This window comes from Dromaius novaehollandiae, chromosome Z (assembly GCF_036370855.1).
Source record: "Dromaius novaehollandiae isolate bDroNov1 chromosome Z, bDroNov1.hap1, whole genome shotgun sequence".
Taxonomy (NCBI): domain Eukaryota; kingdom Metazoa; phylum Chordata; class Aves; order Casuariiformes; family Dromaiidae; genus Dromaius; species Dromaius novaehollandiae.
Window position 1 is genome coordinate 81199382 of NC_088132.1, and position 18042 is coordinate 81217423.

Genomic DNA, 18042 nt, shown 5'->3' on the forward strand with positions numbered 1-18042 from the left:
CTTTCGAGATTATTTTTGCCTGTATCTTGTCTGTGATCACTGATGCCTGTGACAAAAGTGTGCATAGAAACCAGTTACCTAGGATTCTAATGGTTTTCTTTCCAGTTTGCCTAATCCACAACCGTCTTCTGACCTAGGAGGCAGCTTCCTCTGTTGTTGCGCTTACAGGAATTTTCGTTGTTGAACTGACAGTTCAATTTGTCCTCTCAATAAGAAGATGCTTGGTTTCATTTCACTACTTGAATCCTCTGTGCTCTTGAAGACTGATAGTGAAAAGTTTGCAATTACAGGTAAGTTTTCTAGCTTTCAGGGGCTAGATTTAAAGGCAGATATTGAAAATCCCAACTAATTTTGGAAATGCTTGATTCTGCTGCTGAACAGTTGCAGAACCTCCTATGGTTGGTGCCATATCTTTGGGCAACAAAGTTCTGCACAGGTGGCTCACAGTTATTCCAGACAATTTTGTCTGACATAGAAGTATGGATACATACATCTAGTTCAGATACATGGGTACAGCCTTTGTAAGACAATTAGCTGCTAAAATACTAGTCATAAGGAAGCTCACTTATCTTTCAGAAACTGCAGAAAAAGATGCAGCAAATGCACGGGTGGGGGAAGCATGGCTTTCTTTGCATGTTGGTTAGCCATGCAGGGAGAAGGAACTCCTATTCCTCACCTAAGCTTTCCTTTCCTTCTGCAGTTGGTTTGAAAGTGTCTTTGACATAGTACACTCAAAGCACTAACCAGATACTTCTGTAGTGGAAATGAAAAGGTAAGAAGTCTAACCTTTTCTTCAAGACTTTCTCTTGCTAGAAGTTCTGGTTAGACATTCTGGTGCATTTTGGCTGCAGCACATAACATTGCTATAGGGAAAAAGTAAAGGATTAATTCATCCAGATACAATGAAGGGGCTTGCTCAAGGTAGAGAGCACAGCTGGAGAGAGAGGCCTTGATGAAATTCTGACTAATTCCCTTTCTACCCACCACTACTCAAGTTCTCAGTTATCTTCTGGAAGAAGGCTTAGCAAATGGGTGACATGGTTGCATGGCAGTACTCAAAGCATTTGATGCACATGATTTTGTAGATGAAATGGATTACATAAGACTAATAAATACTTGCTGTGTGTACATCAGTGTAGTAGTACAACACTTACCTCACACCACAGCCTATGAAAAGAATCTAGCTGTCTCCTGAAAGAAAGAAGGGCTCAAGACCCTTAAGTCTGCTTCTGCCACTGCTGTCATAGGTCTGGAAGGTGCATGACTAAAGGCAGCTGCTGAAGTCATGCCCAAGATGCCTGGGGGCCCATACTTTAGGCTTGATAAGTAACAACTAGCAGGGCACAGTAGTTAACATGCTTAGTAAAATTTTAGTCATATTTTACCATACCGGGACTGTTTTAGAGCACTTGTCCTTAAAAAAAACAAACACTTTTCTGACTTACATGTGAGACAGTTACATCCCTTCAGGCAGTTCAGCAATTGCCTCTGTCACACTTTGCGAGTAGTAGTACAAACAGCATCTTCAGTAACAGATACCAGTTTTAAACACTTTATTTAGAATGGCTTTTGAACCTCTCAGCACTCTTACTGTTCAAGTGACTGTACAATTGTGATGCAGAAAGCACTGATCAGCTGCAGGCCATTAGGCAGAAAACCTCATGAGTAGCATGGCTTTATTAAAAATAAATCATGCTAAAAAACTGATCCTTTTAACAGGGAAAAAAAAGTAACAGATGAGGGAAGGAGAACAAAGGGTAAGTGCAATATTAAGACCAACATGTGAATTGAAGACTGGTGTGAAAGATCATACAAAAAAAAGGCAATGAGGAACAGTAATGCAGCATTCAGGATGGGAGTACAGACAAAAGTTACAATACATCCTGCTTCAATATTTCTTATCCATGTACTTAGTTCAAATACTGTAACAGTAACAGAAGGCAAAAAGCACCAGACATCTCAGACTAAAGAAAGAAAAAAAGAAACACAAGATTGGAGAAAACTGAAAGCTGGTAACTAGGGAAAGAGTAATTTCAAATACAGTTACTCAACAGAAACACAACACTTGGAAAAGTTGCTATGTCAACATATATAGACAATACCATTATTCCAGCTCTATGGAAATGATTTGATTTTCCTGGTCTATAACCTCTTCCATGTACAGCACTGAGGAGGTTATCCCTAGAAATGTGTGCATGCATGTGTGGGGGAACACTGCATACACAGAACAAAGCAGCAGATTCAAAGTATTAAAATTGGAGGAAGTTATTTCAGTCTGATCAGGAAAGCTATGATTAGACAGGACAATGTGGTGCTAAACCCTAAACGTGTAGTTCTAGTTAGGTGGGACGAACATGCACCTATAGCATTTGTCTTCCAGAAAGACAAGTCTCCACTATGGCAAGCCAAACTGCAGTATTCCCAACCAGGACACAGCAGTTACTGAAGTGACAGAAGCCATGGGCAACACATCCTAGAAAACAATCCTGCACTGGATAAAGTATGAGGGAGACTTTTTCTCCTTACAGAGAGCACTTCAGTTTATCATCTGATGTGGGCTGGCATTTACAGTAAGGACCAACAAGGATTCTATAATCCAAATAGTTCTTTCTTACCACCTCTTAAAGTGGTCAGGCCCCAGAGTCAACTACAGCTCAGTGGTGCAGTTGTTCAGCTGATTGTAGGATTATGGGTTTTTGAGGGGGGAAGTGTGTCATAGTTCTAGAGTGACAGCACACAGTTTGCATGATGCAGGGTTTGCATAGATATTTTGTCCCCTTCCCAGCCCAAAGAACATTAAGAGGAAGAAGTCAGTTTAGGATTTTGTTGCATTTGTGAACATGAAATGAGGAAAAAAGCCAACACATTTACAGAGGCTTCCCATACCTTCCAGGTCAGGAGGAAGAAGGGAGCAAGAGAAGTATAAAACACAAGTCATGGCTATTTCACAAAGCTGCATTGTCTTAAATGAAGTTTATTACAGGCCCCAGCTGAAAGTATTAAAAATTCACCAATGCATACACTTCTGCACCTTTGTCCAGGTTGTTCTAGAGTAGTTAAGTGCCTTTCTTAAAAAATTTTTTTTGTTTTTACATTATTGCTGTTTTGACAACAAAATTAAAAACCATTTTTGGACTCCATCCAGCAACAAAAAGTCAGTTTCCCCAGAACAAGCCACAAGGGTAAAAGCAGGTTCTGAAGGGGCCTTTTCTCTACCAGCTATTTAATGAGCAAGAAAAAAAAAAATTCTAATCAATTCTGTTCCTAGTGTAGATGAATTTACTCCATTTTCCAGAAGGCAAATCTTTTCAATAAATATCGGAATAACTTCCAAGACACTGCAGTTCCAGAGACACAACAAGCAGCTCTGTGCTGTTTCTCCTGGAGTCCCGTGCTACCCCTTGTTTCAGTCCAGTGAGATGATGTCAGGAGCGCTGCCTCCGCTGCTGGTTATAACTCCAGTCTCGCTCCTGCTCGAGGAGCTAACGTGAGTGCTGCTCTCGTGGTGACTGGTTGATGTGATGATGGTGCCAGGCGTGCTGCTTGTTAAGGTTGAGGTGAGACTATCCAAAAACATAGGAGGACAGTACTGCTTGAAACAAACAATGAAGAATGAAGAGACTAACTGCACAAGGGAAATGTATGCTCTGAAGATACATCTTCCCTACAACAAGCACAAAACAAGTTACTAGCAGAATCTTGTTAAAACATGCATGGTAAGGACCAGAGTTCTGCAGACTGGCAAGTAAGCAAGCAGAGATGGTAGTCACAACCTTTCCTCCTCATCTTCCCCATTTTCTAATAAGTGGTTAGTTTGAGCATTTACTGCCACATAAGGAAACACCATCATGACCACATGATTGCCATTAAAAAGAAAAATGCATTTGTGGATTGTTCACGCTCCTCATTGTTGCACAGCACAATTATATATTTCAGGCTTCTTGTATCCTGAAAGGTAACAGAATACTCTTTGCTAGTTCAGAGATCAGAATAACTTCATCCTCTGAAATGGCAACAGCTGTACTAGTCATCACTTTCACAGCACATGTCATTGCCAGCAACGATACATGCAGGCCTCTAAACATTTTACTAGTGACAAATGAGCTGCAAGTCTGCTTTGTTTTTTATTATTTAAATTTCCTAAAATGAAAGTAAAGCTTTACTTTTCAAAGTAAAGCTGAACACAAGTATTTAGAAACTGAAAGAGGTTGCCAAGTGTCACAGAAGAGGATAATCTAATGTAAGACCCCCCTACATGTAGTTCAATGCCTCTTAATTTCTCTTACCTTGTGGACTGCAATCTTAGAATATACATTTGGAATCATGTTTGGAACTGAGCCTGAACTGTCTGAACTGTCCAAGATGGACACTTTGTAGCACCATACTTTCTTCCAAAGTCTCTATATGAGCAGACTTCAGCTATTCCCACTTGGACAGCTCAGATCTCAAGGTCAGGAACAGAATACTGCAAGATGCAGTAAGTGGAAAGAAAAAGGATGAAGTTCATTCTTTAAAGTACCAGAATGTCAGCTCTACAGTAAAATCCCATTACTGTTGTTTTCTAGCAACAGACTCAGAGAGGAAATAGAGGATCAGCTTCAGATCCTGCTGTCTTAGTTATGGAGCCAATATTCCCCTTTCTTGAAGGTCTCTTCATGAGAATCTAGTTACAGTAAGAATCATTTTTCTTAACTTTGTAATTTAAAGTTTGTGTTTCCAGGACAGGAGAGGCACCAACTAGTTACTTTTGACTTAGGAAATTTCCATTTAATCCAAAGCCTGGCCTTCAGATACACAATACAAACTAAGAGCACAAAAGTCATGATGGTTGTATCCAAGTCAGTGCTATGCAAATACCAGCTTTAGTAAAGCAAACCACTGATGAAGAGATTTTCTTGTGCCTGGATTTATTATAGCGGAGATAAACTGCATCTTCCCTGAACACATCCTTACTCTATTATCAACTCTACTTGGGGAAATGCATGTTTTTCTGCTCTGTGCTAAGGTCTAACCAAGTGGACTGCAAACATGATATGGATGGTGACAGCACCCTGACAGTTACTTAAGACAGCATGTTGTGAAAGACATTTAAAAATTAAGTCCCACTGTAGTTCAGAAACATACCTGTGAATCAACTGGGATTAGTGAAAGAAAATCCAGACCTAGAAAGAAAAGAAGGATAATTGATGTGTCTTTCTTCTATTCATTTAGTGGTGATACAATTTTAAGGAACTTTGTTGTTGTAGAATAGATTTTGCATTTGTTACACAGTTTCTAAATGAAGTATACCACTGTCACACCACTCTCAAGGACTACTTCAGGCAGCAGCAAAAGTGTTATCTAGTACAAGTGGCTCTTTTTAAGAATGAAAATGACGTAATGATGTATTATTCACTGGATATTGCAGGGTGGTTCAATATGGTTGCTTAGATGGAGGTTGCCAGTTGGAGCTGTTGGTTCATAATGCAAGTTTCACTGCATATTGTACCTGACTTGGCCAAACTGGGACATGAAGAGTGTCATCACATTAAAGATGCTGGAATGAAGTAAAGTCACAACATGCACAAGTCCAAAAACAAGCAGCAGGTCTCTTCCTCCACCCATGGGCAGCCAATAAGGAAACATTTCTAATATCATCCCCGTTTTGTGTCTAGACAAATAAAAGGAATGAAGAAGAGGAAACTACAAGTAGTTCAAGGTATATCCTCCAAGAGCAGTGACAACTACCGTCCATATTATACACCATTAATGTGTGAGCATTTAGGGCACGATGTTTAAAAATAGGAAGACAATAAGAAATCATAGCCTTTGCTTTGTTTCTAAATCTTGGCCTTGTGTTTGCCATGTCAACAGAAAAGTGATAAACCTACTCCCTCCCTCTCCCTTCATTGTCAAATCTGTTCTGGACAACAGCATCTCTCCTCCTCCTCCAGAGGAAGTTTAAGGGAGATTTAAACTCGGCTGCTTTTGCAGAATTCACAGCTCCTTGTGTTCTAAAGGATTCTAGAACTTCAGATAGAGATGAACAAAATGGTTGCAGACTTCAGTTCCCTCAGCTTACTCTCCTGTCCAATTTAGGAAGACAGTGGGTTTCTTGACAAGGAAGAAGTGGAGGGAGGGAGCAGAAAGGGAACTAAAGAGGGCAGAGAAAGGGAATGATATCCATCTCATAGCCAAACTGATGCTGAAGGATGAGGAAAGAAGCCAGAGGTGTTGCTGACAAAAGATGGAGACAGGCAATGGAACAGGGCAAGGGAACTACACAAGGTCCAGTTTGACGCCTGTTGTCAAGTCACCATTTCCTAGGCTCTGGGCTCATTAAAGCTGGTGGAAAACCCAGAGTCCCTATCTACAATGTTCTTTTGAAGGAGCCAGGATAGAAAATAATCAGTATCCCCACCTTTTGTCTGATATTTAGCAGCAGTGTTGAAGAATACATCATAGGCATTTAGGGTATGTCTAGGTAAAGAAAGTCAATAGAGGTCAGCTTACATATTGTAGCTCACCTTAAGCTTTTTCATACAGTCTAGACAGAGACCACCACTAGAATCAGCTAGCAGAATTCCTCTATATCTAGGGTCTGGATGAGTTAGTGCCAGTTCTATAACAAAAACAAGCAGCTACTCTCCCTCAAGTTTATGACATGTAACAAACAGAACATTCATATAAGGTCTAACTGAATACACCAGAAAGCATTTCTGGCTGCCATACCTAAATACCAATTTCAGGGTGTAGCCCAGAAGCAATGTTTTTGACACCAGAGTTTTGAAGAACAGTCTGAGACTGGAAAGACAGTCAGATAACCTGCCTTTTCTAGACTTGCCTAGACATTGCATTAGTCCAGTACTTCCTATAGTCTTGTTCCATTAAAAGAGTTAATCAATTCTTCAATTTTTACCCACCCCACAAATTAACAAGAATATGCTGTCAGAATATGCATTAAAAATAGCCACCGCCTACCTGGTAAGTCCGATGAAATACTGGATATTGGTGGATGATGGAATGGTACTGGGTAGTCTGTTAATGAAGGAGGAATAGCAGCAGCATCAACCGTTGTCACACTGGGCACTCTTACAGTAGATGGCTGATACATGAGAACCCTGTTTTAAACAGCATGGGAAATTACAAACAACCTGGCCGTTAGTTACAGAAGAGAAATTATGCACCACTGTGCACTCTCATTCACAAGGTCACTATGTTACAACACAACTATAGTGTGGCTACTCACTACACAGTACTCCACTCTAATTTCCTCTTTGATAACAGTCTTCATTATAACATGACCGTATCTTGGCTCTCAACAGCAGCTGTGACATAAGAGCAAGTTGGCATTAAAACAAAGTACAGTGCTGGAGTCATTTATAACACTCTACCATCCAGGAACAGAAATGGATATTTTATTTGTAGAGTACGCTGGGAGGGACGGGCTGATAGCCAGAGCCGGGAGGAGGGCCCTTGTTTAAAGTTCTCCACACAACTGTTCCTCAGTGCTAACCTGTCACGCCAACGATGCGACTGACCATTGAGCCCCTGGAGCGCAGATTACCAACAGAGTTTAAACATCAAACCCGTCTCTACTTGCAGGCTGAAGGTCAGCTCTGTAAGAGCACACCACCAGGAAAACCCTTCCTTATCCCCACCTTTTGTCTAGTATTTAGCCGCACTGTTGAAGGCTACATCATAGGCATTCAGGCACCCAGCCACTTACAAAAAACCTTTCATCAGCTCCCAGTTCAGGTGGAAACACCAAAGAGTCCCATTCCCAGCTGTTCGGTCTCCCTCCCTTCAGCCCACCAGCAGTGAGTTTTATCCATTCATGCCTTCCTTCCCAGACTGCTGCATTGATGCATTTGGCTACTTCTGATTTCAGAAGCCACATTTTGAACCCTCCCTTCTCAAGCACCTCAGCCTGTGTTGCTTCTGCCTACAGGAGGACACCCCACAATTTTGCACAGACTAGTTTCAGGCAATATTGTTTACAGGAGATGAGCTATTCAACAAAAGCCTGCCTTTGGCTTACATTTGAAGAATGAAAGCATGCCATTCTCATACTCAAACAGTAAGAAAAAAAAAATACATCAGTAACAGATATACAAGAAAACTCAGTCCTTCCACAATTATAGTTGCACGTAGCCATCTCACACAAACACAGGAGCAGTATTATGGAAGGAAGTCTTGGTGCCTTCTGAAACTTCATTAACAGATGTGGTATTTGTAGCTATTTAAAAATAAGAAAGTCTCTTGCAGAAGGACTCCTCCACAGTCCTCACAACAAGCAACAGCATTTCAAGTATCACTGCTGAAAATTGCTGAAGACCACCAACTGTTTGCTTGCCAAGGACCACACATTCCTGTGGACTAGAGACACAGTGCACCTGCTCACCACTTCAAGGGGTGGCAAAACAGAAGGTTTATTATTTTAATAAAAAGACACAAGCCACTAAGCTGAGAGAGACACCTCATGCATGCAAGCAGGACTAACCAGTGAGCCATTACTAAAGGCTGACACTTGGATACTCTTGTGGATCTGTGACTGCTGGTGAGACTAACAAGTGCCCCTCTCCCCCTGCTGTGTTGGTTGTGTCCCCCGCAGGTCTCCTACACCCTCTGGGATAACAGCAACAGCTTTATAGGAAGCCACAAACAGAGACTACAGCCAAGTGGTACAGAATCGGGACAGGAGAAGGCACAACAGTAAAGAATCTAGTCAGCCCTAGAGGAGTCAGAGTCCTAGAGTCAGACTTGACTACGAAGATGAAGTTGTTTACAGAGGGCCTGGGAGGTGGTTCGTTATGCTAACCAAAGGCACAGGACTGACTGATAACCACAGCCAATTACCATGGCCAAGACACTCCGAAGTTTACAGGGAGATGAAGAAAAACTTGCATCTTGATTCAAAACAGCAGTGTGCCTCCCTTCCAAGACTGACAGGATGGATGAAACACGCAACACAGCCTAGTTCCTGGCAGCCAGAGCAGATAACAAAGGGTATTACAGATGGTGGAAAAGCCTTTAAGACAACACTAACTTAGCAAGAATGCATAAGGCTTCTGCACTAGGAATAATCAGCTTTCTCAAGAGAATACTGTCTATTAGTTTAATCTGTTTCCTTTTCTAGGGAGAACATTCCTGCAAACAGAGCAACAGTCAGCGCAAGCCTTTTGTGAGATGTAAAACTATTTAATAATGTTTTGCCTGTACAAAGGTACTGTATCAATACAACCTTCTGCAAGGAGAGGCCTAAAAATTCTCTGGAAATGTGGAGCTGGATCCCGAAGAGAGACTACAAGTCCATTGGTATACACATCAGTTTATCTGAGACATTACAGAATAACAACTAACTTTAAAATTGACAAACCCTTTGGTTGGGCTTCCTTGTGTTTCAGACATAAATATGCACTTCCTTTTGGCAGGAGGATCTTCCTCTTCATCAGAGGAGCTTTCTATTGTCAAGTCAATAACATCAACTTTCTTCTTGTTTACTTCATTGGCCACTGTCACAGCACATGGTTTGCTAACAACACTGGAACCTAAACAAGAACATAAAATGTCACTATTGCTGCTGTCAACAGCCTTTAAGCAGTTTCAATTCACAACACAACTAGTATCTCAATCCCATTTTAGCTAGTCTTCCTGGCTGCTACAGGGGGAGTCAGAGTCCAGGAACAGTTTTATTACTAGCATTATGTCATGTTGAGAGCAGTAAGCACAAGCTTTAATCTTCACTTACCAGTTTAAGGACCTTAAATGAGGGGGGGGAAAAAAAAAAAAAAAAAAAAAAAGCAAGCATATATTTTCTGAAGTATTTTTTAAAAAAACTCACACACTACACACTTACACATAGGACCCTTTCTTTTTAGTTTAAATGAAAGGGTGAGAACTTAACACACACACACCCTGCAAAACATTATCCATACACATTATCCTAGCTACAACAAATTCTCCAAGACATCAAGCTTTTTTGTGGGTTTGTGACCACTACCCAGATGCACATACTTTCTATTTTGGTGCACTGTGGACTGGAGACTTTCACAGCTTCTTTCTTAGGCCTCATAGGACACCAGGTACCATCTTCTTGGAATTTAATCTCATCCACATCTGAACATTCATTTAGGATTTCCATAAAGAGCCTGAAAAGTAAAAGTTAAGTTGCTTTGATTTTGATTCCAATCTTTTACTAAGTGAAAAAACCAACAGCTGAAAAGCTAATTATGAGGAACTTTGAACCACAGCATGTACTGTCCTCCTAGTTCACCTTACCTAAAGAACTCTAATTAGTCTTTGCAGAAGTCCATGGGCAGAAATCTAGAATGGATCACCTACTCATATTCAGCTCAAACATTATTGCAATTCATAGACTTTTGTACAGAAGTAGAAATCATCAGCTTTTAAACCAAGTTTGACATGGTTTATGAGTTAAAACTTAAGTCCAAAAGCTTCGCAGGGAGAGGTTTGTGTAAAAAGGAGACCATCTCATCCCTAGATATCATATTTAGATTTCTCCCAAGGAGACAGGCTGTATGTCAAAAGCTTAGTGATGCAATTAGGAGATGAGTTTACCTGCTTCATTACACAGGAATAGTAACTAAAGGATACCAATGGTTCCTTCCAGCCTAACATATTTTGAGAAGGAAAATAGTTAGAAATGGCTAAATTTCAAGGCTCAACAGTAACTATCAAGTACACTGTGGAAAAACATCATCACAAAAATAATTCTGTAATCTGCAAACCCAGTCTCTTACCCATCTAATATTAGGCTCTCATAAGCTGCCTTTTTGTCACAGACAGGACAAATCCAGGTAGGCTTCTTTTCATTCATTTGAAGATAAAGAGCAGCATCAAAACATTGCAGGTGCGTGCAAGTAACAGCTCGGCATGGGATTGTCAGTCTCATTTTTCCCAGCTGCAGAAGATGCATTAAAAGAGTGTCAGAACAGCAGAAAGCTAAGTAGGCCTTGATGGCTAACAATAAAGCCAGATGCACTCAGGGAGGTAACAGGTTCTTCTCACTACACAGGTACCCAAGGTACAGCCCTTTGCCTGCCAACCTGCCCTATCAAAGCGCACAGCGTACTCTAAGGAACAATAAAGCAGACCTCAACGTTTTTACTAAGGAGTTGTGATCCACCAGAAACACTTCAAAGCAGACCGCAGCAGTCTGCACTAGTCTTGCATCAATATTATTTCTAGGATTTTATTTTTGCTACTAACCTACTGCAGCATCCACTTTATCATTTCCTTTTAGCCAAGTATTTCAAAGGTTTTTTGTGAGCTTCAGTTAAATTTCGACACAGGCTGGCATTATAACTATTTTAAAACACATGACTTAACAGGCCAGTTTCTACCTGGGAAGAGAAATCAAGGCAGCCTTTCCTTGTTACAAGTTGATTAGTTTATTTTTCTTTATGGTAGTTGGCAGTAGGAGATCTGAATTTTATTTCTCACTGTGCCCTTTGATTATTCCATCACCCTGTCCAGATAGTCTCAATGCCTCAGTACTGCCCAATTACTCCTTTTAAAAGTATCTCAATACACATGTAAGGAGCAGCTTGATTCTGACTGTGTTAAAGTTGAGGCATTCATAGTTCTAAATCACAGTTGGTTGAATGCTGCTACAATCGGGCGCTTGTACATGCACCCTTCTCCCCCATATTTTATATTTATGAAGCAGTATATAAACAAAAGCCATTTAACAGTTGGAAAAGCAGGGCCTTTTGAAATCAGCCCAGTTCTACACTGAGGATGAAAACATAGATCCGTATATAATAATTTCCAGCCTTACTTACAGGACACATCAGAGACACCCGCAGACTGGTTGTGGCAATCTCACTGTCAGGATCTGCAGTTAGTTTTTCTTTAACTATTAAAATAAAATAAGAAGTTACACACAGACACTCCCATTATTTAAAATGCTATCCTTGATTCTCCAGTATACAAACTGTTTCCAGCTACCTAAAAAAAAGCTGGGCATCTAGGAAACTAGTTCCTAGCAGATACTCAGTTAACAGTAGTTTCACTATATCAAGGCTACCAGCCAACATGGCACATAGTAAGACTGTTTTGATGTGTGGCAGACATGCTAAGAGCCACAACGGTTAGTAGAGCAGACTCAACCCAACATACAAGGAGATAAATAAAAGAGTAGTTATCAGCAAGTGAGGTACAAAGACAGGAACAGCAGCATCACATGCAAGTGAAGAAGATATAGATATTTAGGGCATCTTTCTCTTTCTTACAGCCCTCCACAGCAAGTGGTGTTCCCTGCATTCCTACAAGGACACCTTGGATGTAATCTCCAGGTGTGCCTCCCTACTAGCGCAGAGACCTACAGTGAATCAGTGAGCAATAGCTCAGCAACAGCAAGGGAACCTTTGATCTACTCTGTGTATGGGGCTTATCCCCCACCTCATCCCCAAACTGCTGCAAGTCTGCTGAGTATTACCAGTTCTAAAGAGCTACAACTGCCCTCAAGAAGTACAAATAGGCAAATTGGTTCGACTTACTTAGTGCTCTGGAATGATCGGGGTTTCTGATACCTTTCATTTTCAACCTCTGCAAAAGCATAGCTGAAGTAAGCTGACGAACGAGATACACAGACATGGAGTAATTCTACAAAAAAGCAATTAAAGATGAAAAGTTATTTAACACAGTACTTCTACTACAACAGCAGCTCAGTATTTACAATAGTTCTAGCATACAGTAAAAACAAAATTGTGCCAGTTTTTTTTTGCTTGATAGCTATACTGGAATAGCACTAACAGGTGACATCATTACTGTGAAAGAGTCCAATACTCTGCCAGAATTCTTCTGCTAATCAAGTCTGATTGTCTTCTCCAGCTGTGACCTAACTAAGGGACAATTTGGGCTTTTCTTGAAACAAGGACTTGAAGACTCACCTTCTTTACATGTGGCCTTTAAGAACTTTTCACATTTGTCTCTTAAATCCTTCCTTTTTGTCAGTATCGTTCTGGCACTGGGGAGCTCAAAGACAACTAGGTGTTGTAAAGAAGAGATGAATGCTTCTTCAGCTGCAAGTCTAACACCTTCACGTGGCACGAAACTGCACCAATTGCTTTGTACTGCAGTCTCTCTGTAGCTTGCTCTCTACTTTTAAGCCAAGCTTAGCTGCACCGTATCCTCTCCTCTCAGGCTGGCTGTATTCCCTAGTGTTTATCACTACTCGCGATTTATGCCATTTGCCAGCTTCCTTTGTGCAGTGTTCATACTCTCTTCAAGGTCACTAATGAAGAGAAGACTCTGCCCAGTCCCACTACTGCAGAATAACAACGGCTTCATCATTAAAACAAATGCAACCTGCAATCCCTTATTTCCATCCCCTGCCAGCCATCTTCCTATGGCTCCTATAACATCCGGGTACCACCCAAGAATTTTAAGCACAGGAACAGCGACCACCAGGCTCCTCCTTGGCCACTGTAGGAAAAACAGCTCTCACCTAGATCAGCAGATATAGTTACTAATGTACACATGAAACCACACTGTAGAAAAAAGGGGGGGTTGCTTTGTTTTGAAAGAAGGGTCATATATTGCACTATTTATTGCCTCACTACATGTGCTCTGTTACTCAGAATGGAGCATCAACCTTGATCCAAACAGCTCACTTCTTGGGGCAAGGGGAAACGATGGGACGACCACCAATTAATTTGCTTGTGTGGGAATGTATTTTGGCAGATGCAGGGAAGAGAGCACTGGGACAGCAGGAAGAGGCTCAGACCACACACACACCTCGTGCCTTATGATTGCTAGGCAATCACTTGCATCTTTTTCACACACACCCCTCTGTTTTAGAGAGGCTTTGCTGTCAGCACTGCCCTTCATTCCCTTTTTGAACATCAACTTTCTCCCTTTTTTTAAAGCTTCAGTTTGTTCATATATAGTAGTAAGTTCACACTGCAGTCTCACTTTGAAACATATGCCCAGTTCATATAGCTTTCCTTTCACTTTTTTGAAATCAAAGGCTCTTTTGATAATTGAGTCCAGAAGGACCTACAAGAATAGCCAGACTGAAGAACATGTAATCTATTATTTAGCAACAGCTGCAAGGAACTACTACTTAAATCTGAGGAAAAAAAAATCCCATCACTGCCTTCTCTCCTTATTAAATCATGAGGGAGGAGTGTCTAAGCAGTCACTCAGCCATTTTAAAGACTAATTCCTTTTAAACTCTGATTAGCAACTTTGCATTTCCAAAAGCAACTCACCTGCAGGCCCCAGAAAGCAATGGGTATCACATTTCGGTCACCACCCCCTTCTCTGCCTCCTACCACCTGAACTCTAGCATGCATTTCCCCACTGCAGCTTTCCGTGAAGTTTAGAATTGCATTATAAACAGGCTTTGATTTTCTTTTTCCCTCAACACTCCATTCCCCCCCCACCCCCCACCCATCTGCACTTTAGAAGCCAACAAGCCTTTCAGGTCACCCAACACATTACAGGAATATACTCAGTTTGTAATAAAGGACACATTGCTCAGATAGCCTATATTACAAATGCCAGCACAAGAAGAGTCCGATCAAGCATGTCCAAGGTCCACCAAGCCCCGGAACAGCTGACGCTAGCAGCCCAATACCTGCCCAATAAATCCTCTCAGCAACCTGCCATTTAAGAGCTTTCTGAGCTGGAAGTTTCACCTGTGTTTTGGTTCATTTACAAGTGTAGTTTTAATCAACTCAGGCCATTTTCGGGTGGGGGGCAGGGGGGAGAATTTCAAAAAAATAAAGATGGAAATATCTATTAACCAGTTCTTCTTATGAAGCTAAATTTGGTTTTGTAAAGTTACTTACTAGCATTTGATTAGAAAATAGAAAAAAACAGAAATAAATGTCTACACCCATACTCCCACAGCCTTGGCACATCTGGTCCTTTTGAAATGCCTGCTTCAACAGATGTTGAGAAACATACCTTTGAAGATATGGCTACATAACCTTATTTTCGTTTTACTACACCATCAAGCTACCAAAAAAAAGTAAAGCTTCCCTTTTTGTTATTTTGTCATGCCTGAACTGTTTGGTACCATTTATTCCCCCAAAAGATTTCAGGGTCTTTAACACACACAGTTCATGTTCACACATTTCAGGCAATCCCCAATGGCAAACCTACTTATAAAGCTCTTATACGTAAAAGGAATCTATACTCCCCTTCCACGTGAATACTGCAGGGAAGTTTTACATATGTACTGTAGACTATCACGCTTCCAGAGCTTCCTTTGTTTCCTGGAATTTGTAATAATTTCATCCACTTATTAATAAAAACTTATTGGCATATGTGTTGCCAGCAACATCAGAAAGAGGGGAGAAAGGGAACGCTACATGAGGTTATTCGGACTACTGTCCGCATTCACAGAAAACACAGTTTACCTTTCCAATTTCAGAAGCCCAGGAAATGGAAATCTGGTTTGGCACCGCGGATGACAACCTAACTAGAGATGTTATGTTCAAGGGGCGCCCAGGCCGCTTCTGTTCAATTCCATTTTTTGGCGGTGGAGCATATCCCTATGGGAAGAAAGGACAGTGGAAGTGTTACCAACTCTTCCCGCTGCGCTCTGGAACCTGCTGAAACAGACTTGCTGGTTTTAGGCAGAGTTGGGGAAAACAGGTAAGCCTGAAGGTTCTCTAGCCTGGATACTGAAGTCAACACTTGCTTCAGTCTTTGACAGTCCAAAACCATAAATGAATCACAATTTCACAGCATTTGGGGTTTTAAAGTGATTTTACAGAAATGCTGAAGTGATGGAAAAGAATGCAGTTTTGGTCTGGGTAAGTTCACTGTACAAGTAAACAGCAATGTTGATGCTTTGTCCTCCCCCTGCCCCACACTCCTCAGAGATCAGAGCCCCACAAGGACAACCTTCATGACAGGCAAACACAGCAAGTCATGAAGGGTTCGATTCAGCAGTGCTATTTAAGGAACACAATCCAATCTCACACCAAGAGCTCTGCATCTCTTCTAGATACAGTCACTATTTGAATTTCGGAGCCTAAGGGCTAACTTAAAAGAAAAGACACTACTACAAGGATTCTGCTTTGCCTTTGCATCAACTCTACCTAGCCCCATTTGCAACAAGCTGTCATCTGTACTTTGGCCAGCTCCCTGAAGATGAGCTGCACTTTAAGAGTTTAAGTTTTTTGGGGTTTTTTTTTTTTTCTTCTCCTGTTGACAGAAACAAAATAAACTGGATATCATTTGCTCAGCTTTTTCTAGGCTTTGGTGAAGAATTTCACACTCAGGACAGGTTCTCTGTGTAGCTGTATTTCCTCTATATGTTTAGAACCCAATTCAGAAGCCATCCAGTCCCCAGTTCTAGGCAAGCATATACCCTCAGGCACATCATGAGCAGAAAGTACTTGTGCCATGGAAAGCAGCACCTGGCCTAACTGCAGCTTATCATCTTGTCCTATGCCTGTCATCATGAAAACAAACCAGTCTATAGCAGGAACTCTGACACAAACTCTGTTCTGAGTTCAAGCAGACAAAGTCTGGAGTCCCCTCTTCCAGACTGGCTAATCAAGGAGATTGATGATGATGAGGAATAGTCACTGTCAGATCTTTTGCCTTCAGAACAGACAGATTTTTACCACTTTAACCACAACGTATTGTTCTTTTCCCTATGCCTCTTACAAATAGACAACAGACTTAGTTCTGTGCATTTGAGAGGGGAAAAAAAAATTCTCTTGCCTTACAAAATAGAAAATCTTATCTTGTATCACAGAAGGATGCCAACAAGAGATTAGAGCCCTATGTCTTGCACAGGACAGTACAGACTGCCAGATTTCATTTAGTTCAAGACAGTATTGTTCTATGATAGAACAAGGACTCACAGCTTCCACTGCAAGATCCACCAGACCAAAGCGGTGGACAGCAATCGCTGAAGGATTCTTCTAAAAAACACTTCCTCCCCCAGACGACAAGTGACATAGCTACTATCAGGAATCTTTCCATATGTGCTTTATCACAGAACAAGGAGGCAGCAGATGCATGAGGAGTGCTGACAATCTCATGTTTAAAAGAATGAATGATTTGCCCTTTCTTTAATCAGACATGACAGCTGCAGCAATTTATGGAATATAAATCTCAATTGCTTTTGCTGCAGCGGGCTGGGCCTTTCTCTGTCATGGCTCCTTTTAATGAGCTTATCTGGAGGAACACAGCATCCCCACAATATTCAGGAGAATATTTTCATACCAACTATAGCAGCAGCAGCAAGAGGTTCTTTACTGTTGGTCTCCAGACAGGCTACTTTGCTCCCGAGAGAGGGCAAATAAAAAGTTCCCTTACATTTTCCAACCTTTTTTTAATTAATAGGCAGACTTGGCAACTCATATGCTTCATTTCAGTCAAGCTTCTGAAGTCTTTTTCCACAAAGCAATCACCTTGAGGTCAGATTCAATCTTGTATTCCTAGAACATTAAAGCCTTCCCCTCCTGGCCTTCTGAGATTCCAGTAAAGAGCGTCCTATTTGCCTACCACAACCAGCACAATCTAGTAGTGTTTAGTTAGCCTGCTAGTTCTAGTGGTTAGCACATGCCAAAATTATTTGGGTCTTTAAGCCTTCCATGCTTCTTGCAAGAACTTTATTAGTCAAGGCAGGTGGAGTCTGTTGTAGCCAGAAAGGTATCAAAAGGAAGTTTGATTGCTCTTCTGTGTGGCTATTTCCAGCCTGCCTTGGCAGATTCAGGTCTCTTTCAAAGGAGAAAAACAACACTGGTCTATGGAGGCTCCCCGGGGAGAAAAACAAGTCAGTTTTGGGGACTTGTTTTTTGTTTTGCCTACATTTGCCACAGGAAAACTAAACAGAAGAATCAGCTGCTGTAGTGCATTACACACAAAACCTATGTTACTGGCAAGACACCAGCATACAAGACTCCACATTTATTTCTTTTAAGTAAGTACCATAAGAGATGGACACAGATAGCTGTTGAGTACAAGGAAACACCATGGTTACACATGCTGGCACAACCTGCACCAGTACTGGCACACTGGCAGAGTTTTCCTGAAGTTTCTGATAAGCACTGCAACTAAGGGTGC

At 41.2% G+C, this 18042-nt stretch overlaps 1 protein-coding gene across 10 annotated transcripts in view; it reads right to left on the minus strand.

Annotated features, from left to right (window-relative positions):
- Nucleotides 1-1538: 1538 nt before the first annotated feature.
- LOC135324984 (E3 SUMO-protein ligase PIAS2) overlaps nucleotides 1539-18042 on the minus strand; it is a 32127-nt gene continuing 15623 nt past the window's right edge. For 2 of the 10 annotated variants that reach the window (XM_064502212.1, XM_064502214.1), the window contains 9 exons: nucleotides 15375-15509; nucleotides 12504-12609; nucleotides 11787-11860; nucleotides 10743-10903; nucleotides 9997-10130; nucleotides 9359-9530; nucleotides 6961-7100; nucleotides 5125-5162; nucleotides 1539-3563 (listed from right to left, as the gene is read on the minus strand). In XM_064502212.1, the coding sequence (XP_064358282.1) occupies nucleotides 3483-3563; nucleotides 5125-5162; nucleotides 6961-7100; nucleotides 9359-9530; nucleotides 9997-10130; nucleotides 10743-10903; nucleotides 11787-11860; nucleotides 12504-12609; nucleotides 15375-15509 (1041 nt within the window). In that variant the 3' untranslated portion in view covers nucleotides 1539-3482. The other 8 variants (XM_064502208.1, XM_064502210.1, XM_064502211.1 and 5 more) reach the window with 6 other exon arrangements.